Source organism: Lingula anatina, chromosome 1 (assembly GCF_051362555.1).
Source record: "Lingula anatina isolate TDL-2025a chromosome 1, LinAna3.0, whole genome shotgun sequence".
Classification (NCBI taxonomy): Eukaryota; Metazoa; Brachiopoda; class Lingulata; order Lingulida; family Lingulidae; genus Lingula; species Lingula anatina.
Window position 1 is genome coordinate 44,881,147 of NC_141767.1, and position 22,082 is coordinate 44,903,228.

At 38.1% G+C, this 22,082-nt stretch overlaps 1 protein-coding gene across 11 annotated transcripts; it reads right to left on the minus strand.

Moving 5' to 3' along the window:
• Nucleotides 1-9,258: 9,258 nt before the first annotated feature.
• On the minus strand, nucleotides 9,259-22,081 carry LOC106176242 (putative G protein-coupled receptor No18). Of its 11 annotated transcripts, none has more exons than XM_087013465.1 (2): nucleotides 22,060-22,081; nucleotides 9,259-12,431 (listed from the first exon to the last, which is right to left on the minus strand). In XM_087013465.1, the coding sequence occupies exon 2, from the start codon at nucleotides 11,853-11,855 to the stop codon at nucleotides 10,263-10,265; it is 1,593 nt and encodes a 530-aa protein (XP_086869591.1). In that variant the 5' UTR covers nucleotides 11,856-12,431; nucleotides 22,060-22,081; the 3' UTR covers nucleotides 9,259-10,262. The 11 variants fall into 11 exon arrangements, with proteins under 11 accessions (XP_086869591.1, XP_013413999.2, XP_086869556.1 ...); XM_013558545.2 differs by lacking the exon at nucleotides 22,060-22,081 and adding an exon at nucleotides 18,994-19,138; XM_087013430.1 differs by lacking the exon at nucleotides 22,060-22,081 and adding an exon at nucleotides 17,049-17,337.
• Nucleotide 22,082: the final 1 nt, after the last annotated feature.

The window sequence follows — 22,082 nt, forward strand, 5'->3', positions numbered from 1 at the left end:
ACGGTCTCTTTAGTTGGGATTGAAGTATCCAAAATACCCTTCCCCAAAATACGGCGTGGGTGTATATTATTATTATTATTATTATTATTATTATTATTATTATTATTATTATTTTAATGCTAACTTAAATTTAACGCATTACTGAGGATACAAATCCCATATACTGAAGATGGGGTCATAAGTTCTCGAGACTTGCGGCCTTACTTGAACGTCCCCTGAGCGGACCCTATAGACTGTTCAATATACACAATTACGATTTGCCTTTTTGCCTTAAACGTTCTGAGAAAGTCTTAAGTCAGTTTTGAAGCTAAAATCTTAATATGATAAGACTTTGCAGATTAAGCAGGCCCTATGCCAAATACATTAATTTTAAGTCAATCAATTTAAAGAGAAATATCACAATGTCAACTTTGCACAGTCGGCTATTTTAGCAATCTGCACTATCCAAAGAACTTGAGACTTCCTGTTATTGGTCTGAAACTTTGCAGTGGCGTGTTTTTTTCAGATAACCCTTGATAGATATTACATCCAGGGGCGGATCTAGGATTATTTGAATGGAGTGTCCGCACATGCGAAGCTGACCCCTCCCTCCCCCCCCCCCCCCCCAACCCCGCTGGCGTGGGGTTCGGAGCCCGCTGAAGGGCCCGAAAAATTTTGGTGTTTTACAGGGCGAACGGTGCCATTTTATTAGTGTGATTTTTTTTCATAAACCGAAGAAAGAGGGGGTCAGGACCCCACTGACTCCCCTCTAAATCCCCCATTGATATCGATGGCTAAATAACGTGCATATAACGTGCATGTAATTACGTTCCTTTATATATATGTTTCTCATTTGAAAGTCAAATGCCTTTTTAATTACGTGATTTAAACTGTGAATTGTCTTTACCTTTTGAGCTTCTTAGAGTGCCGCGTAGTATCAAACTAAAGTAAGCTTAACAGTCTTTTGTAAATCACAGATGGTTTTGAGAAAATCCCTCGCCGGTAAATAGCATGTAAGCATTGTTTTTATCTTGAATTGGACTCCATTCTGGTAGATCACGATGAAATCATTTTCAGTTTTCATTTTGACATATGTGTTAAACAAGTGTGGTGTCTGTCTGTTCTTATAATTTATTACGGCGGTGAACAGCTTCTCGTCACTGAAAACAATAAACTCCAAGAACAGCTGTCTCTTTTTAGTCACGTTTTTTTAAAAAAGAGACTGTGTGACTCGTAAAATCGCAAAAATTGCAAATTTGGTACATGTCGCTACCATGCATGAGTCGATTATTTATTTATTTATTTGTTTATTTATTATGTTACATGTTAGACCCAAATTAATTGTAAACAGATATACAGATTAATGGTTCTTTTTTCTACAAATATTATACACAAAAATGTGGGGTGTTAAAACACACGATTTCTGAGTACTGAGAGCGTCATAAGTGATTGCTGATTGACCTTTTTTAAAATTCATAATAGATGAAAAGATGCGTTTTCGAGACGCAAAGTTTCGACTTGAAGTCTTGTATAACGTTTCTCCTAACCTCTCCTTCCTTGATTCATTGATCATGTTCAATGCACATGTATTATCTGTTCATAATGCACTGGCTGTTCTTTTCTGTGTGATAATAACATGCGGTAGAGAATAATACCCGTGTCTATTCTCATCGCATTTGGCCCAAAAATAACTCGCTGAGTCATAAAAATAGATAAAAGCTCTCCCGGAAGTAAACAGCGCGCTATGGCTGTATAATTGAAACAGCTGCAAATTCACTGGGATCTTTTTTTTTTTTTACTCGTATTATGACTGTACACTGACAGCCGCTTCTTCGATTATACGTTAGACGATTCTCGCTGTGTGTGTTCCAAAGCACTAATGCCATACAGAATTTCACAGCCGTAGACTGAAAAATACATTTGCACTAGTATCACTATCAACTTCTATCCTTTCGTAGTCTATCTTGTAGGTCTTGAAACACGGAAATAAAAACCAAATGTCTTTTATTTTGATTTTTAACTCACAGCAGTTAACTGAAAGGACGCAATGTGTCAAATGGGAAAGTTTTTGATTTATTTCAGGTTTCTTTAAGGTCTTTAAGGAGTCGGGAATATGCGACGCTTTTATTTTGTTTTCTATTTTTTTTTTTCAGTGATTCGTCCTCTGCCTGATACAGCTGTGGTGAAATTAAGTGGATTTAAATCAGTTTTCTGGAATTTGCAATCTCATAAGTTGTCAATTATTGCGATTCATGCCTATAAAGATTTTGATAAATAGTATTATTTTAGCCATTTTCCCCGAAAATTGTTCAGCATGCCGTTGTCCTCCACCTGTTTTGTTGATGTTATACGGGTAACGAGGAAATAGGCCTAGAACGTTCCAGAAACGCTTGTACATGTATTTCACGACAAAAGAAAGGGATATGTTTCAGGAAAATCGACTTCTTTGCCGATTTGTATTTTCTCATTAGGCACTGAAAAAGGACGAGCCCATATGGTTCCCCACCTCGTATGCTAACCTTAAGAGAGATTTGGAACCAAAAACGAATCGATTTGTTAAAGACGTAATTTAAACATATCAAATACACCATGAAAATGAATCAAGGTATAGAGCATTGGCAATTTCATTTTGTGATCCTCCTCCCCATGCCTCTGCCAACAAGCACTATGAACAACAGATCCTGAAGTTTCCCCGTTTTTTTACAGAATTTAAGTCAGTTCATTGTTTGCTTATATAAGGCTTCAATGCAAAGTGTAAAATTATTGAAAAGGGGGAGGGAGGGACACCTTGCACGAATTAATCTCTACACACGCCCTCTTCCACACGAATGTTTATAAGACCGTTTTACAAACGGTTGTCTTGTTTCTGGCACCATAGGTAATTAAGTAGTGTTCACTATATTAAGTCACGTTCTCGCTGGTCAAATGATATGCTTTTAGTTTTCTGTGATAGTTTCAATGCAGGAGCCATCAAACAGCTGAGAATGTTACACAACCTTTACGAGGCAACATAGGTAAAAACGTCTCGACAACACTCGTGATAGCAATGCGATCGGACCTCGGGTCTGCTATGTTAATTCGTTAATAAATAACGACTGCTGACCATGTTTTTAAAGTTACAGATATCGTAGACATGAACTCTTGCACACCTTGCTGATCGCTTAAAGAACTGTATCCCTTGTAGGTTAGTTTATTACTTTGTATTTTGAGAAACCTGAGAAATCCATTAACTGAGGTACTGACCGCCTCGTGACCAAATACCGCAAGTGGCACACTTGGCACTGTCCATCAGATGATGTAGACCTACCCTCTCTCTCTCTCTCTCTCTCGCTCTCTCTCACACACACACACACACACACACACACACACACACACAGACACTTTTGACTCATGAAAGTTTTATGAAACGATAGACATTGAACAGGCTATAGCATGCATACACACGTGAGCGGTACGTGGTACGTACGCAAGCAGGTACGCACGTTCTTACACACAGATATTACAAGCTGACATTTCCTCGTTTCTCTTCCCTTAGCATATGTTTTAGCAAAAACGTAACATCTTTTGATACTAGTTAAATGAGTAAAGTGCTCCTTTTGTGTTTAGAGACGTTCTAAATATTTTGTGCTAACAAACTCAAGAGGTACCAAATATTTAAAAGTGATGTGAAGCATGCGCCAGGTTTTCTTGCTGATGTCCATTAGTATAATAAGTGTTTTTTTAATGGATACAAATTAAACAGTCTCCATGTATATGCAAAATGAATACCAGTATTTTTTTGTTTCTGTATTAAAACACTATCATATTGTAACATATAATCGAAGAACAAAACATTCATATAAGGACAATATTACTTCGTGTACTGAGCAATTATCTATTCAATTCACACAAAATTTAGCAATTATAATCTCCGTAGTGATGATCATTTCCGTTGGCAAACATATTATGTACCTATTTCTTTCGTATAAAGCAAGGTCTGCATGGGAATTTATTCACAGTTAGGCATGAAACTAAACTAGACGCTTGTTGTTCGAGATCGATATTTCAGGGGCCTACAATTTAGGGGCCGTAGAAATTTGATAAAGAAAGAGAAACGTTTCGCTTAGTTCTAGTTCCGAGCGTGGTCAGTATTTTAGAATGGACCACAACTGAAATCAAATTCCCAGGACACAAGACTAAATATTATTTATACTGGATATTGCCCACCTGCCTGGTTTCGATAACTGCATAAATGCAGGCTTCCCTAATTGGAATTATATATTGTTTTCGAGAGCATTTACGGGACGTCTCTTGACTATCTTGCCTAATTTTTAAAAGTTAACGTTGAAGACGCACAAGTCTTCTCTGCGCGTCTGTCTTATGACTTGATTAAAAGCGTCTCAATTATTTCTTATTAGCAGTCTTTTAGTCCAATTATGCCCTGTCAAATTCTGAGTGAAACAAAACAGTCGCTCGTGTTCCCCCTAAGGCGCCAGTAATCGCCTGTTGTACAGATTTTCTGAGAATTTTTCTGAGCACCAAGATAATTGCCTGTACTTTTAACTAAATTGCTTCTAGTTAAAGCAACTGTTGCAAATGGAAAAATTCCAGTATTTTCCATTTAGTTTGGATTTTTTTGCGTGAGTTTTGTAAATAATTCTATGGAAGAACCTTCAGTGTCTTTCTCTTTGCAAAACTCTTCCGGGTATTTCGATAGACGATTTTTTGTTATTACAACAATACTAAAAGGTTCAGAACAATACATAGAACATGGTTTCCCGGTTTGTCTCCGGTCAGCAGTGCACATCATGGAAATAGTACAGCTTTGTTTTCACAGTGGGAGATTATGTCATTAGTAACCTCCGATGATGCAATAAGGTGCGAATAAGTTGTGCCACCTGCGTGTAAGGGTATTCATGGTATTCTACTTGCAGGAACTCATCAAGACCCCAAAATAAAGGAATATTTCTTCACATCTACATGCACTCCAGCACTCACGCTTACACACGCGCGCGAGCGTTATGATATACAGTACTAGTAGGTGTCCTGTGCTTGATCAATTTCATAACCGAGGATATTAGTCTATTGTTTATATTATATTCAATGTAAATTATACCCTGCTGTAAAATAATTATTGATTTGCGATGTTATTAAACCTTGTCTTATTCCGAAAGAGCAGGCAACAGATGAGACGCAGACAACTTTCGATCAATCATTAGTCTCAGTTTAGAATTACCTCGGGATATCCCTTTTTTTCCAACCACCTAATCCCCCTTCCGCCTATCTCCCCTGAGATAGATGGACGGTGAGAGAGAGTGAGAGAGAGTGAGAGAGTGCTCAAATACAAGTTTTAGGGCGCTTTCATTTCACCACCTTCGATGACTATTCAACAGTGTATTTCACTTTTTGTTTACTAATTTATACGCAAACGCACGTGCAGACTGCGGATTGTGATGCGTTCAGAGCTTGCTTCCCATTACGTCACTGTCTGATCAATTATCGAATTAAACAATTATCTATTTTTAACATTTTAAATTGGCTATAAATGTTGCCCTTCTAAAAATATGTTGTGTTTCATGTTCCGTCTAAGTTTATATCGACGTCAGGAAGTTATAAAATTGATTAAGATTTTGACTGTGATTTTGATTGCTTTCTTCAAAAATAGAGAAAGAGAGAGAGAGAGAGGGAGAGAGAGAGAGGGGTGGACCAATATTTCAAATAACTGATTGTACTGACTCTAAAATAACGTCTACGACCCGAAGAAAAACACAACGAAATCTTGTACGTGCGATTGGAAAAGAAAGAATCGACCCTACGGGAATATGAATATTGATTACCACACTGCAAAACATATTATTACATAACCAATCACTCCCAAGATATCAAAAAACTTTAAAAGTTACCAATCATCCGGAGAGGAAATCATGTCGCCGCCGAAGTAGCTGACGGACCGTGAAACAGAGAGTCCGCCCTCCATTCGTTTTATACATGTTAGGGTTAACCTGACTTAGTGGATCTAAATGCAGGACAGGGTTTACCTGTGCAAGCCAATGGGCACTGGCCCCTGTATCCCACAATACTCTCTAGTACACGGGACCGGGCTTCTCTCTGATCCACAGAATTGATTGCTTAGTTTAAATACCGAAGTGTATAGCATCTCCTGGGTATCCTAATACCCGCAATTGAAAATAAATCATCTAGCTTTTGCTTCAGTTCACCCAAACGTTTGAATTATTTAACCCTCCAACCGTCAACGTGCCAAAAATAGCAATTTGGCACGGACAAAAATGGCAAAAATCAATTATTGAGTGGAAGTCGGGAATCACAGCAAGACTGTGATTGATTTTAACGATCATGCAAAAACTTATATTATGAAGACATGAGAGAGTAAATTTGACAACACGTCATGAGAAGTCACGAATCAAAATAAAAGTAAAATAAATTCAATTTAATAGTGCAGACCATGCTGCGCTGTTCATTTTGGGAAACAACTACAAACATCAAAAACTTGAACAGAATTGTAGATTTGGATTAGCAATTTACACCAAGGAAAGCCGTGTATACTTTTTCTCTTTCGAAGATAAATCTAATTTAGAAGTACTGAGAGAGAGAAAGAGAGAGGCGTGATGAAAAAAACATTGAGATGAAAGACCAGCCAATAATCGGCGCCCTTGAGCAATGTCAGATTCTTTCTCATGAGTCCCTAGATCAGCCCGTAATCCTGGTGCTTAATATCTGATGCTTAATCTTACTTCCTTATTGACAGTTAATACCTTCCACTGTCCCTTAAATTCTCATAGTTTCCTCTTTGGATGAAAATTTGATCGATTACTGGAAATAACAATTGGCTTGCAGTGGCGTTCAACCAGCTAATGGCTAGTTACGGGAAAAAGCACGCATAATTTTCCCCTTTTATTTCATTAAAATATAATTTTGAAGTAATTGCCTTATTACGATACCAAGCAAGCGATCGTTGTATATGAGAGACGGAGAGAGAGGGAGAGACTCACTATTCAATATTGAATAAGATCAAATGAGCCCCATATTAATTTTCAGTAAAAAAATATTAAAATATTTAATGCCGCCGGGTACTACCTGAAACTACCTGTCATTTTAATTTAATTAGAATAAGCTGGTTCGGCAAATCTAATAATAAACGAAATCAGAATATCTTCCTGTTATTTATTTTCGAACTTCTTCTAGGACGTCAGTCTGATAAATGTTAACCAGAAGTGTTATGCCACTTTTAATAAAACAAACAGCTAAAACTTTAATGTAAATTTTGGTTTTTATGAAATATCCGCTGAGCTGGTTTTGCTTGGCAAAGTCCCATTGAACATTTATAATCTACCGGCACAGGTGGGGCTTACGGAGAAAGATTGATAACTTTGATTTATCAACATTGGGATTCTGTTACTCACGCTACTGCAAGTTAACGATTTATTTTGAAAACACTTGGCACGTGAGGATAAACTCAAGCCAAAACTGGCACAAGGACTCAATCTTATCCACATATTTGCACTCACCGGTGTAGCAAATGAGGATCTGGACTCGTACATACGTCCGTGTGAACAAATTTCTGTGAAGCGCACACATGCATCAACTCTCTCCCTCTCTCTCTCTTTTTTTTTATCTCACAAGCAGACAAGCACACAGATGGGATTTCTCTTTTCACATTTGAACACGCGCTTTACTTTTTAGTTGAAGGGGCGTAGAAATTAGTTTCTCATTAAAGTGACGCTTATGAATTATGTAGCGGACATGCACGAAGGAGAATATCGTTTGACATATCTATTAAATAGACTATTATTCAAAGTGATAAGTACGTGTTGTGTGCAATAGCGTAGTATGATGGGATGGATTATTTCTATTCATTTGCATAAAAAGTCATAAGTGTATTTCCTCTGGTCTAAATGAATTCTTCATTTGAAAGTGATCGATATTTTTTTAAATATCAAACCGATATGGAAATATGTGTACCCACTAATTGGCTACTAAGTACATACTAAGGGGGGCGTCTCGATAGTCCGAAGGTTCATTGGTCCGAAGGTTCATTGGTCCGAAAAGTGGTAACATTTTCATCGCTTTTTTAATCAAGGGTTCATTGGTCCGAAGGTTCTATAGTGAACATTCGGACCAATGAACCTTCGGACTATTGAACCTTCGGACTATCGCTACGGCCCCCATACTAAGTATGTCATTTAATATGTAGATGACTACGCACGGAGTATTTTAATCAAAATGTGTATTATTTATGAACAAATCTTACTTCCTCATTCGTTGTGAAATATTACGACTTTGCGTTCGTTCATTTAAAGCCTGTGGTTAACATTTAATGACATTTGTCACCCAGTACTCTAGCTATTCAGACTAGGAGGGGTTTTTTTCTAGCAAGTACACGATTGACGACCCAGAGTCTATTCAACTTCTTTGTAATTGTCTTCAGGAAGCCACTTTCACCTACATGGTTGCCATCCAGTAGAGGTCGCTTAGTACAAACGGGCCAATTTTGTTTTACCCTTCTTTGTAGCGATTGAAGACAAGTGATTACCACAGAATGGGGCCATATATCTTTCTGAAATACGATATGATATGAATGATATACTGTAACAATTTATATACCTATCTCCACGGGTGTCCATTTAAAGTACCACTCTTCAGACAACGTTCTGATATATGTTTAATTCCGTCACAGGAATCCGCAAAGACCTCTAACTGTGCACTCATTAACCGGAAAATTCAGTGACAAGAATAATTTTGCTCGACAAGATTTGGTTCATAAGTAGGAGACTGCGATTACACTCATACATCTTATCTTCTAAATTGTATTATTTTATCTGTCCTTGTGTTGATTGAATCATTAATTACAAAATCAAATCACCTACTACGATACTTCAAAGAGTTAAAAAGATATTTGAATTTTTTTAAACACCATTTCCCAGTATAACATTTCAAATGGGGGAAGTTTTCAAAATTTTAATCACCCAGTACCATGAGACAGGTCCAGAAAAAATTGATCGGCATTTTGCCAACATTACAAACACATGTACTTATTGAGCGGGCGTTCACCCTCAACTGAATGAATTTTTCTCACGCGAAGCGGAACTCCTTGATATGAATTTGATGTAATAGTCCACAGCGGTCATTATGATATACATTCAGGTTGCGCTTACATAACCCGCTCAGGTTTAAGTCGTGATAAAATAAGCGTGATAAATGGGATTGAAGTTAAAGTTAAGATAAAAATAGAAGGATAATGTGATCTCTCACACCTGAGATTAAAGAACAAAAGCAAACATGTGTAATCAAAAACTATTTATTTGACAAATGAGAACAATATCAATATAAACAAATGTTTACCGTAACGTATAAAGATTGTCTCGAGCACGCACTCCATTCATCCATGCATTTTCATACCGTACCGTTCTCAGACATAAATTACATGCTCACTTTGTTATCTTAACCACGGTCAGTGATTTCAATTCTAAGTTCAATGAGCCTTAACGAAATTAGCACCTATATTCAACGTATACATACCCTGCAGAGGTAAAGGGATAGATTTGAAACATGCATACGAACACATTATATATCAATCAATATTTACAAAATATATGCAGGATGAAGTTACGTAATCAATAATAAAAGGGATAAAGAACTCGAAAAAGATTAACCTTTCTTAAGATACCAGCAAATCTCACCGAAGTGAATCTGAGTGGGAATCCCACTTACACCTGACTCTTCTCTTATTACTATGTAACAGAAACCCGTGCATGTTCCTTCACTATTCCTTTCGACAGAATTCAGCTTTTGATCTTGCACGTTTAAGGTTTCACTCTTGACTTCACAGCAAGTCGGACGTATCCAGTCACTCTCATATGAAACTAGAGAAAAAAGGTCAATACATAGAACATCGGAAATGCTTGCGAGTCTTGTTCACTTGTCAGAGAGTCTAACAATGACAAATATATAAAAGGCCTGGGGACCAAACTTTCACGCGGCTGTCGAGATGCTGACGGCAGCTGCTTTCTCGCTCGTCTCCACCATTATGATTTATAAATATGATATTACAGAATGTCATGATTAATTGCAGACTTATATAATTTGTTTTCCAAGGCCCGCCGGAAATACGCACCCTTTGGTAAATTATGGCATCCATCATATTGGTTTTAGAAAACGACCACTTCACCATGTTAAATGTTACATTGAATTGTAAATCAAACTAAATTCAAATAAATCGAAATTAAACACTGACCGGGTATCTATTGCACAAATGCCATTGAAAAGAAACACTTTGAAACTGCCAATCATCCAATAAAGAAATGAACACCATCCCCTTTAGTTCTAGTTATGTTATCAGCGCCTTCGGCCAAGTTTGACAAACTTGTACCTGATGAAGGGGATGCCATGGTCTTCATTTCTGTGTCTAACATTTCAGTCGTTGTTTTGAGATTACGTGTTTCCTGATTGTTGCAGTTTTCGACAGGTTCGTGGTGTTCGCTCGTTTGTCTGCCGTCTGTGTGATTGTCAAGCAAACTAATAGTAACAGCTTTCTTCATTTTTTCGTTGCCTGATGAAGTTGTAGACGATGAGTCAGATCGGTTGATGGTAGAACTTGCTGAAAATGACCGAACCTTCAAACAATTCTGTTTTGTATCAACTCCTTGTAAAGCCTCTCTGTCTTTGGTTTCTTTAAAGCTAATGACACTTTTATTCCTTTGGTTATCTCTAAAATGCGATCGATCTTTCATGCACTTCCATTTTTTCCATAATCTCCGTAACTCCTTTTGAATCACTCTATTCCTGAAAACGTACACTATGGGATTGAGTGCACACGACGTAAAAGCCAGCCAAATGGACAAAACTTCCACCAAAGAAGGTATACTTGAGGGGTCCGACATAGTCGACTCGAGGACAATAATTATGAAATATGGTACCCAGCATATACAAAATGTCGACATCACGATCATGCCAGTTTTTGCTGCTTTACGATCATCTTTGTGAAAGAGCGAAATACTGCGGCTTAGAATGCTGCTTCGCCGTCGAAGCCCGTTGCTGCCAGCAACACCCTGAGCGCTCCCCCTCCTCGATCCCTCCCGGGGTAAGAGATCGTCGCTACTGAGCTCGGGTTGAACGCTATTTCGCCTTGCCCGCGCGCTCGTTTTCTGAGCTGCTCGAAATACAGTGATGTAAACCCATAATGTTATTAGAAAAGGAATGATAAAACATAATACTGATAAAAATATTGTGTAAAATTTGTCCTTTAAGACTTGTGTTCGCCACTTGACAGTGCAGAGACATTTGTGCTTTTGGAATTCGATGTAGTTCCATCCGAACAGTGGTGGGATTGCAAATAAGCTAGCCAGAATCCATACCGCGCAGATCATGAGATTGGCACGCAGTGTCGTGAACCTCATAGAATAATGCAGCGGTGAAGTAATAGCTGAGTATCTGTCCACCGATATGAGCAACAGAGTAAGAATACACGCGGCGAAAAGCAGCGTGTTCGACACCCCCGTGACCTGGCACCAGAGGTTGCCAAAAACCCATTCCTGGGTCCACGCTGATGTCAGTGCAAACGGCATTACGAGAAGTCCCATCAGAAAGTCACCCGCAGCCAGATTCAATATAAACCGATTCGATATAGTCAACAATGCCGACCGGCGCTTGTAAAATACTGCAAACACTAAAAGGTTGCTGCAGATTGTGACTAGAAAAACCACTGACATTAATGTTACTGTTATGGCTATTTTCACGGGGTCATCTTCGACGCCACCGATCACTGCCATTTTCCCATTGTAGTCTGCTGCCACTATATTTTTAGAGAGGTTTGTCTCCAGTCCACTCACTATGGAAAAATTGCTTGCATGAGCAGCTGGCATGTTGTAAGTGTCAAACATTTGTCCAGCTACCTCACGATTTTCTTCAGAAACATGAATATTTTAACACGCACCTAGTCCTTTTAAACATGTCCAGAGACTGTTCCGAGAATTGATTTTGTCAGCCTTTTCTTAGAATGTTCGATTATTGAGTACAACAAAAAGAAACCCTTGGCAAGCGCCACATCCATGGTTAGTAGCGTAGTTGTCAAACTTCAGATCGAATTCCCTAAATCTCTTGAAAAATCTCTTCCGTCCGTTCAAGACAATTTCTAGGAATGCTCCAAAGCTTTCACTGCGCTTCCAATAATAACAATAATGAATGAACAGAATGGATTATGCATCCCACGTTGATGTTGCTCACTCGCTTTCATCGGCCGTTCTGATTCATCATGTTACATCGGCGAAGCGTGGATTGAAGCGAGCGAAATCAATTTACCGAAACCTGCTGAGTATGGTGATGGACCGTGCGGGCCATTCGAAGCCAGATCGTAACGTTTGTGATGCCTTCGCCGCGGACTTGATGAACCAACGGGATCGGCACCCAGCCTCTGGTCGTTAACAGGTTCGGCACAGCTACCTGGTGTGGGGGTGAAGCTGGAAATAGACAGGCAAGAGATTGTAACACACGCCTTACGTAAAACCAGATATAATTTACCTTTAAACTAATTAAATCAAACACGTGGTTAATTTATATCCGTTGATAAGCGCTTGGTTTTTATATACGGTTCCTGTCATTAATCAGTTACACTCACTGATATCTTACTACTTAATCATAGCTCAGTTTTATAGATATGCTTTCTCTTGATTAATGACCTTCTTATAGAACGCATGACTGTTTTGCTTCATGGCATCACTGCTTATGTTCAGTTGCCTCATTAAGCTATATACCTGCATTAAAATGAATCAGCTGGTGAAGGTAGATAATGAATATATGTTTCACACTAATATACCAGCGTGTCTGTGAAAGTCTTTTCCAATGTAAAATGAGTTAGGGCACAGATGAAAAGATGTGATAAAAACTTGGGACCTATACATGGTCATGCACATCATATACAGGTGTGGCAGGAATGGCAGTCCTAGGAATGGAAGTCCGAGGTTCCGATATGTTTAGTACAGGTTAGGGTAAGTCGGAGTGTTGGGGTTAGTATGTGGGACGAATGTCACCTGTACAAAGTGTTGGGGAACGGACTGTGGTTTCTAGCAGACTACCATTCCTGTCACACCGGCTACACAGATCATCACAGCATCGTCTGCCTGTAACCTTGTACATAGCACAGCCGTGGGCACTGCGATCTGAATGACATGATAATAATTTATAATCAACTGAAAGTTTTCATAATCATGTGGGAAACAATTTAACATCCTGGTATCCTACATACAGCAAAATTTTTATAGGTGGCGATTTGTGGGGGAGCAAACTTTATAGATAATCGGGGACGGTTTTAGAAACTCTGAAAATATTAAATCTAAAGTGCTATAACGCAAAATATCAATCAAATAACTAAAAGCTGAAATATAATACCGCTAAGTCTGGGAAAACTAGGGCATGCTTTATCAACTCGATTAATAACAAAATAATTACGTCGGCGCGCACTGAAAAGTACGAGCGCAATGCGTGATCAAAATCATATCAACGAAAAGCTGATCAGATTGAAAGTAAACATAAATTCTTATTACACTGTGGGTTTTGCATTGATGACAAAATATGGTCGAACTGCTCCAGATATAGAAAGCAAATACATTCTGGCAGAGAGACAAAACTGTAGTCGTTGGAGTCTCAGCTGAGAAAAATTTCTCTTACCTTGGCAACCGACGCATGCCTCCAGCAACAATAATAGTCAATTACCTTCGTTTTCAATCCGTACAGAAATTACGTCATAGGAGTCTTTGTAGTGAATAGGTAAACTGGGCGACCTTTACCGTTAACTGACATTTTAACTATTGTCTCCAAGTCCGATTATTATAAGTTCTACCAAATATTTTCACAGATACCTATAAATTCAGTAGAATGTAGGAGATACTTAAACCTGTTTTTTAGGCTACATGGAAAGTAAAGGTTATTCATACTTAAAGCGAGCCCGTCTCACAAGCCTAATGTAATTTACATTTTCCTCTTATCTAAATCCCTTAATTGCTGCGCCTGTTCTTTTATCTTATTACTTTGAAAAGCCTCCCATTTTGCCTGATTACGGCTACAAGTGATACATCTGAATTTTTGTCAAACAGGAGCATAAATTCCATGTATATAACTGAAATAAAAAGACCAAAACTGAATACGCCAAGGAATCTATTCTTTTCACTGATCCGGTTATCAGTATGTGTGATCTAGAAAGACAGATATGAAAGACTTTCGACGATATTAAGACACCCAATCTACGAAGATCAAGGTATCGGATTTCCATCAGAAGTAAAATTTGCACAAAACCCGTTGAATCAAAAAGACAGATCTGTACGAAGTGACCGGGCAAAGTCGACTACCAGCTAGGAAGAACACGACAACCTCAGGTGTTTTGAGAAAATGAACACCATTATGGCCCACTCAGCTAATGTACATTACGATTACGAGGGATTTTAGTCTTCTGTGGCGTATCAAACTTCCTTTTAAGTGTAATCCAGAGCTCAGTGCTCTCAAGTAGGCAGTCTTATTATTAAAACTTTTTTTAAGACAACTCACTGGAAGTATGACAGGCGCGTTTAATGTATTTGATGAGATAATGCTTTAAGTGAATCCTTCGTGTGTGGATTATAGAACTTAAGGTAGCTGTTGCACCTTCCCTAAACACATAGCTCATATTGTGACATATCTGTGCATACGCACGCACGCACACTCACACACACACATTCAATCGGGATTAGTGTTAAATTTCGAAGGAAGGAAGCCTATGGACGGTTCACAGCTTATTACAGCATGGCAGTTGTAGCAGCACACAAACCGGAGCAGAAACTCATTGATTCAATAGTATATAAAACCTACGAGGGTTTTAGCTGATTCACGTATATCCCGTGAACAGAATACCTTTGGTCGTACCTTGGGCAGGATAAGAGTAATACTTGCGTGTCTGGATCGAGTACTACAGAAAGTGCACATTACTAAATATCTTTCAATACACAAAGGACCTGCATTCTTTTTCGCAAAAGAAAAGCTCAACGTTGGTTTTATGCAGGCTAGGGTTTTGTATTACAAAATTCTATAGGATTCGCGCGACCTTGCTGCTAAAAGAAAACAAGGAACAAAGATGGTTACAAGATGAAAACAAAAATTTCGATTTTCATTATCAAAATTGTATGTTTTTGTGATTTAATGAAAAGATTGGGGATTGTGAAACAGCTTCTTCATAAGACATTCAACACTCCTAAAAACCAAAGGTGATATCTTATTGTGGCCTAAGGGGAATCTGCTTGTATTCTGAAGCTACACACAACACATCAATGGGACTTGTTTTCAGTGAAGCTGGATGACGGCGGTTTTTGTCAGGACATTACGTTTTTTTTTCACCTGACAGGAATCGCGTAACAAAGAAAACAAATGGGAAGGTGATTGAATCATCTTGTATAGGAACATCCTATATAAATGTAAGGGCTTTGAACATCCCTGCCTTGCATAATGAATCGACAATATATCCTGCATTGAATTGTAGTTGTCTTTTACTTGTTTGTAGACATAGATATATACAAACCTTGCTTCAAGTATACATAAACAGTTCCAAAGCATCCTCAAGTTTCGACTAATTATCACATAAAAGTCCCACAAATGTATCAAAAACAAAGGTCCCATTTTGTGTCTACCATGGTGGGCATTTTCTGTGACCGCGTCTCCTACTGCATAATGGTGACTTTTACTATTAATATGGAAAATTTTGACAACAAACATAGGGCATTACGTAATTGAAAACATATTCAAATTTAGAAAATGGCGTTATTTTCTGTTGGTGAGGTTTTCGGATCATGTCGCCACTTCACAAATGTATTAACTCAGATTGTTCAGCTGCTAGAATTCAAACGACTCACTCACGCTGCCTCAGCCGAATTTAATATTGATAAGTCACATACTTCTAGCGATTTACGTCATTTTTCTATTTCAAAAATAAAGCCATTTATTTATTTTCACCAGATCTTTGTTTTCTTTTTGTGGGCTATTCACATATTGTCTAAAGATTTAAACGGTGCGTTGGATCCGGTGAAACTGGCATGTTTCTTCGAATATAAAAGGCTAAGAGTTCATCTATTAGGGTCAGTGAACCCTCGGCGTTTATACAGTTGTTGAAATTAAGTTACTGCCTCTTTTCACGAGTAAAGCCCACCTGTAGGCTAGATACATTAAAATCGAAGTTTTTATGGCGCAATTTACTGCAAACGGCAGGGGAAAAGACCAAGGTCGGCTATCTGGAATTTATGGATACAAGCCTAAGCTGTGTCTCGTTTGCCTACAAGTTATTGCTGATCGTTTTAATAGTCCCTAAAAGAATTCACTTTCCTATCTTACGATAGATCCCCAGTACCCTCTACCAGGGCCACAGGTTGATTTTTCACTAGATATTAACAGATATGTCTCTGGTTAAATAGATGGCTAATCTCTGCACTGCCTAAGCAAAAAATGTCCACAGAATAATAACTGCGGCCCTGGTAGAGGGTATATCCCCAGTATGTCTTCAGTTCCCATGACTAGTATAGTATGACTCGAGATGCAAGAATATGATTTATACACTGTCAGAAACCATAGTCAGCTCCAGTAATAGTGACTAATGCCGTGAAACCCTATTAAAAAGGGTGCGACGTAGGGATAGCCCTTATCTGACATGTTTTGCCAAGGTGCTACACAAAGAATGTGAAAATAATTAGACAGAAGTTAAATAAGCGTTTAAACCTACCTAGCCAAGTTAGACGGTGAAGGTCATATTTTCTCTAATGCTGCATGACATGGAAAATCCCTCTTAGGTGATCATATCCTTAATTATGACACGTAATATTTTATAGCCTACCCAAGGTCGAGAAGACGATTAAGGATTGCACTTTAATGACAAGAAGCCAAATCATAAATTTGTTAGCGTACTTGCCGTTCCTGGCTGAAGACCACCCGAAGCAGAATTGTGGTGCTAAACAGCTTGAACATTCATCTACAACAAGAAATCCTTGCAACGCTTCTCCGTCAATACTCTAATAATTATTCAGTTTGTTTAAATCATCCACAGAACATGTGCATGGAAAACTTGCCTTCCTTCTACTGTTTTCCTAGGGCTTCCGATGAGCTCTACAAAATATCCGTGATTCAACAAGACGAAGGGAACAAATAAATTGTCCTCTCATCTATATGTCTTTGGTCGGCTTGCCCTTTGTTAGAGGAGCACCAACTTCCTTGCCTTTGTATTCAAAGTGGCTCTGCGCCACTACAGTATGCAATACTTGACTGCGCGCCCTGCGGCGGTTGGGAAATGACAGGGCTTTACTTAGCGATACCCATTTATAAATAGCAACCCAAGCGGTGAAATCCGACACTTAATTAATCGATAGAGCCTAAAAATAGCTGGGGCCTCCGGCCGGCGCGTCGCGTTATACATTTAATATTTTCATCACGACTAACCCAACGTGTTTTTTCATTCAATGATATCTCGCTGGTGCATTATCATTATTTCAATGACGGGTAATAAGATTAAATTCCCTTTTTTGACGATGTGGAACTCCACGGATGAGCAGTAATGTGGCAACTTGAAAGATCAATAAACAGATAACAGCTTGGAAAAGGCACTGCACATAAACAAAAGCCGGGCGTATGACCTTCTAAATTACTGCTTTAGTGAAATTCAACCTTGTCTCGCAAATATAGAAAATATTCATTAATTGCCAGAGCCAATTTCTCTAATAAATATTCTTCAATCTATTATATTGACCGCTGAGGCGTTATCTTGCTGGTATTCATATTTAGATCAATATTTCTGTTGTCGTAACAGATGGACTGCAGGCAGCTGCTGCCAAAGTTACAAACGGCTTTCAAATGTAGTGTAGACTTCATGTCTCACAAAAGCCTTGGGCCACCTGTCCTTGAAGCCACGTTGGGCAAAACTTTTTTGATCTTATACATGTACTGTATGCTTATGTGCAGTGCATTATAATCATATTAAATCATACATCCCTCATAGAGTTTTATGAATATAGGCTTAGTGAATTATAATATATAAAATATTGTACATTGCTCAAGTATGTAATAAACGCTGTCTATAAGTTGGAAAAATCATCCCCTCTTTACTTCATATTTTATTTGGTTTGAGTTATTAAAACATCTGCTTGCACTACCTTATCATATCAAAATGAAATATGTATTAGCGAGCGAAATGGTGGCTTCAAACAATATTGCGCATATGAAGTAACAGTGCGCCTTGGTGAGAGTCAGACAAGTCAGTCATAGGTTTTACATTTTAATTAATTAAAAATGTACTTTGAAATTGAATTTGAAACTCTTGCACACCTAGCGATATTATGATAATCGTATAAGGCCGTTGCAAGTGACGTTATGAGCAACATTTTACCTCGCGAACCGGCAAGAAGAGCCCAGGGGCTGGTTTGGCAAAACCGTTAAACTAACAGCCCCAACACTGGTCTAAACCTTTGGGTCCAAATTTTTTTCTACGTCAGCAAAAGAAATCCATAGTAGTCCACTACAGACTACTATATAGTATGTTATACAGTAAGTATTGGTCTGAAACATTAGCCACGCCTCTCCTGCTATACTAGGCGCAGCATTCATTTGGACTACTTCCGATCTATTGTGAAAAATGTTACAGAAATAAACACAGAAATGATTCTTTATGCATATACATAAATATATCTGCTCAAATGGAAATATTGTCATTTACGGGAGTAAAATTGCCTGCTTAATGTGCATAGTGTAAGATTTTCCCGCAAAAACTCATCCCATCGAGCTCGATTTTCGCGTAGACGGGTGGCAAGATTTGTCAGGAGCTGGTAAATTTTATTTGTTTATGCAACATTAATTTATAGCATTCATCTGTGAAAAAATGATTTAAAAATATTACTTGTCGTCAGAAAAGTAAAAGAAGTACTTAACGTGTGTTTCACATCCTATATTTTGTCACTTAAAAAACATTCAATTTTCTCCTCTTCTCCGCTACATGGCATAAACAAGCACATTATAATCACATACCTCGGAAGCCTCAGCTTCGAAATATTTCTCCGATCCCTTCGGTCATCTGCCATAAATTGTGAAATCTACAGGTGAGTTCTATCATAACTCCTCAATTTATGTCAAATTTTGATGGGTTTGGTTTTTTTACTTTAAAAGTGACAGTGGTGCTATTAACCTCGCAGAGGTGGGGTGGTCACGGGTGTGAAAAATAAACTACATCATTCACCTTGTATTGCATGGAAATGACAGATATACCTGATACCCAGTCTTTATAGTATCTCTTCAATCTCGTGCGCATGTCACCTGTTTATACAATGGGCTTCAGACAAAACGATGAAACTAGCTGTCACACTGAGCTTACAGAAGGAGTGATGAGGATATTGTATGTCAACGACTAACTGCTGTATAACTGACTCCTATCAACTGTCAACGCTCATTTCTATTCACGTGAAAGACAGTGACGTTTTTGTTTGGACCGTACTACGCGTCTCCACCACATTTCCCAATATTACAACTGAGACCAAAAAACTCTAACTGGGACACATTTCTTGTAAACGCGTCTTTCTCTTACTTATTACTTGGTACAACATAAATAACAAGTCTGTGCATTTACTAACCTTTAATGTAGACAATTCTACATTTACTAAGTAATTCAAAATTCCCGGTCCTAAACCAGGATGACTAAATTTGTGAAGACGGCGTAATTGTTTACCCTGAACTTCAGGATTTTGAAACAAACTAGTTACATTTTGAGTCTGAGACTGCTGGCTTGGTTGATTTATTTGTAATATTGGCTTTTAATTTCCGTTCTGTAGCACGTTATTGCTTACGGTTTTTACACTTATCATTTTGACACTTGGTTTCCTTTTTCACGTCTCTCAAACGCGCTGAAGTATGTGGATAAAACGACCAGTCGTAAAAGGCATAACATTTAACTTAGGTCAAACACCGAAAACCGAAACATCCGGAAATAATCAAATTATTGCCGAATCATTAGATCATTTGGGATAAAATCCTAGTCTAAAAAAATCTGATTTCGATCGGTAGAGACCTGCGGCATTTCATTTTATTCATTCAGTTAGTCAGTCAGTCATTCATTCGTAATTTCAATATTAACTTTATCTGTGCACAAGTCGGGTTGTTTCTCTGTACTAGCTTGATGCTTTACGAACACCAAAGAGTAAAAAAAAAAAAAAAAAAAAAAAAAAACATCAGTATCTGATAAATGTACCAAAAAACGTTTAGCAAAGTGCACTGCGTTAATAGACTTCTATCGTGCATTTTTTTCTTTAGTGAAACCTGACGATAAGACCTTTGAACTAATCAAAAGTAATAATCACCAAACAGCATGAAGCTAAAATCCGTATTTAGTGCACGAGGACACGTGTCCTGTACTTTGCACCAGAAGCCCTTCTTGGTTGAAGGACCGATTTTGTAACAGCCCGGCCGATTTGGTAACAGATAGAAGAGCCTCTGACAGAGATTTTGTGCCCTGCATGCCCGCCAACGCCCTTGTGATTTTTTTCATCATCATCAGCATCTTGCGCGCGAAGTCCTCCATTAAAATCAATCATTTTGACTTAAAAAAATGTGATTGGGGCATCTCACGCTACAAAAATTGGCTTATCCATCAATTTTCTCGCAAGCATGCAGACCACAAAAGTCGTAAAGAGGCCTTATTTCAGCCAGGGTTATTCTCAGGTCTTAGTTTCCGTTGTCACCGATATTGAATGTTATTAAAGAAGGGAATGAGAGAAAAGGCATCGATGGCCCTGTTGTTTTGAGAACAAGTACGGAATTCTATTAAAAACTTATTTTTTAACCATTAAAAGATGTTTGTTTTAAACACTAGATTTGGAGACCTACGAAGCAAATAACTAATTTAAATGATACGAGTAGATACCGGTAGGACTAATTACCCAGGAAATTGGCCCACAGATTTATCTTTTTGGGTATGTTAACGACTTTGATAACAGTAGAGATGCTAGTTTCTCAGACAGAGAAGAGTATAAGGCCCTATGTAGAGGGAAATCATAGCTTTGGATTTATTGGAAAATGTTTCGCATTCGATGGTCTTGCAGTCTGAAGATCACCTACTTCAAGGTATCTTTGCATTCGAGTATTCTTTCAATCCACTAAGCTTAAATAAGCCTAAATGCAAAGGTCCTGAGTTTTTGTCTTAAATGTAAGCACTTAACTAATTTAAAGCTATAAGAACTGATCAAGTATGAAAATCATCGTGTTGTTTTGTTCATGTCGTACTTGATCATTTTGGAGTCTCCGTCAGTTTATTCAACTTAAGACAACTAGGTTTTCAGGTGCTCTTATGAAGAATATGCACTTGCAGTGTAGAAAAGAAAAAAAAGGGTCTTAAAAATGAGTGGTAAACTGGCATTCCTGTGACGCCTTAAAACCTGCCACTACATAAAAGCCCTACCAGAGTACATAGAAATAAATTAATATAAAATAAATAATAGGCTAGAGAAACCTAACATAAAACAAAAATAGAATAGGCCCTAATGCATAGGCCTATAGGGCCTACATAAAAATTATTTCACATAATTACTTTGTCTCATTGTCTTTTTTTTTTTTTTTTTTTTGTATTAAATTTAATGGCATTAAATTTAATACACAAAAGAGAGAACGAACCAAAGATAATTAACTGAAGAAGTGTAGGCCCCAACTGGGGTAGGCCTACATGTAGGCCCTAGGATTAGGCCTACGTGTACAGTAGGCCTACTTGTGCAAGAGAATAGAATTAAAAATCCGATCGCCACGTGTTACATAATGGGGAATGGTAACGTTCTTGTTCACCAACGGCTAACTTCAGACTAACATCGTTATGAATTCTTAGAGGATACAGATGTCAGAAAAATCTTTAATATGGAATATGCACAGTGTTAGGCCTAGCCACCTCTCTTTTCAACTTCACATTCAGGTATTTAAACGGGTAAAATCGCGTCATACAGCAAACGCATTGTAAAATTTTCATTTCTATCATGATTTAAATTAGCCGTAGCAAATATCACTAGGTATTTGTTTGATTTTTCGTCTGGATATTAATAAACGTTACTTTACTTTTACCGGCGTCTTCAGCACGTTGGCAG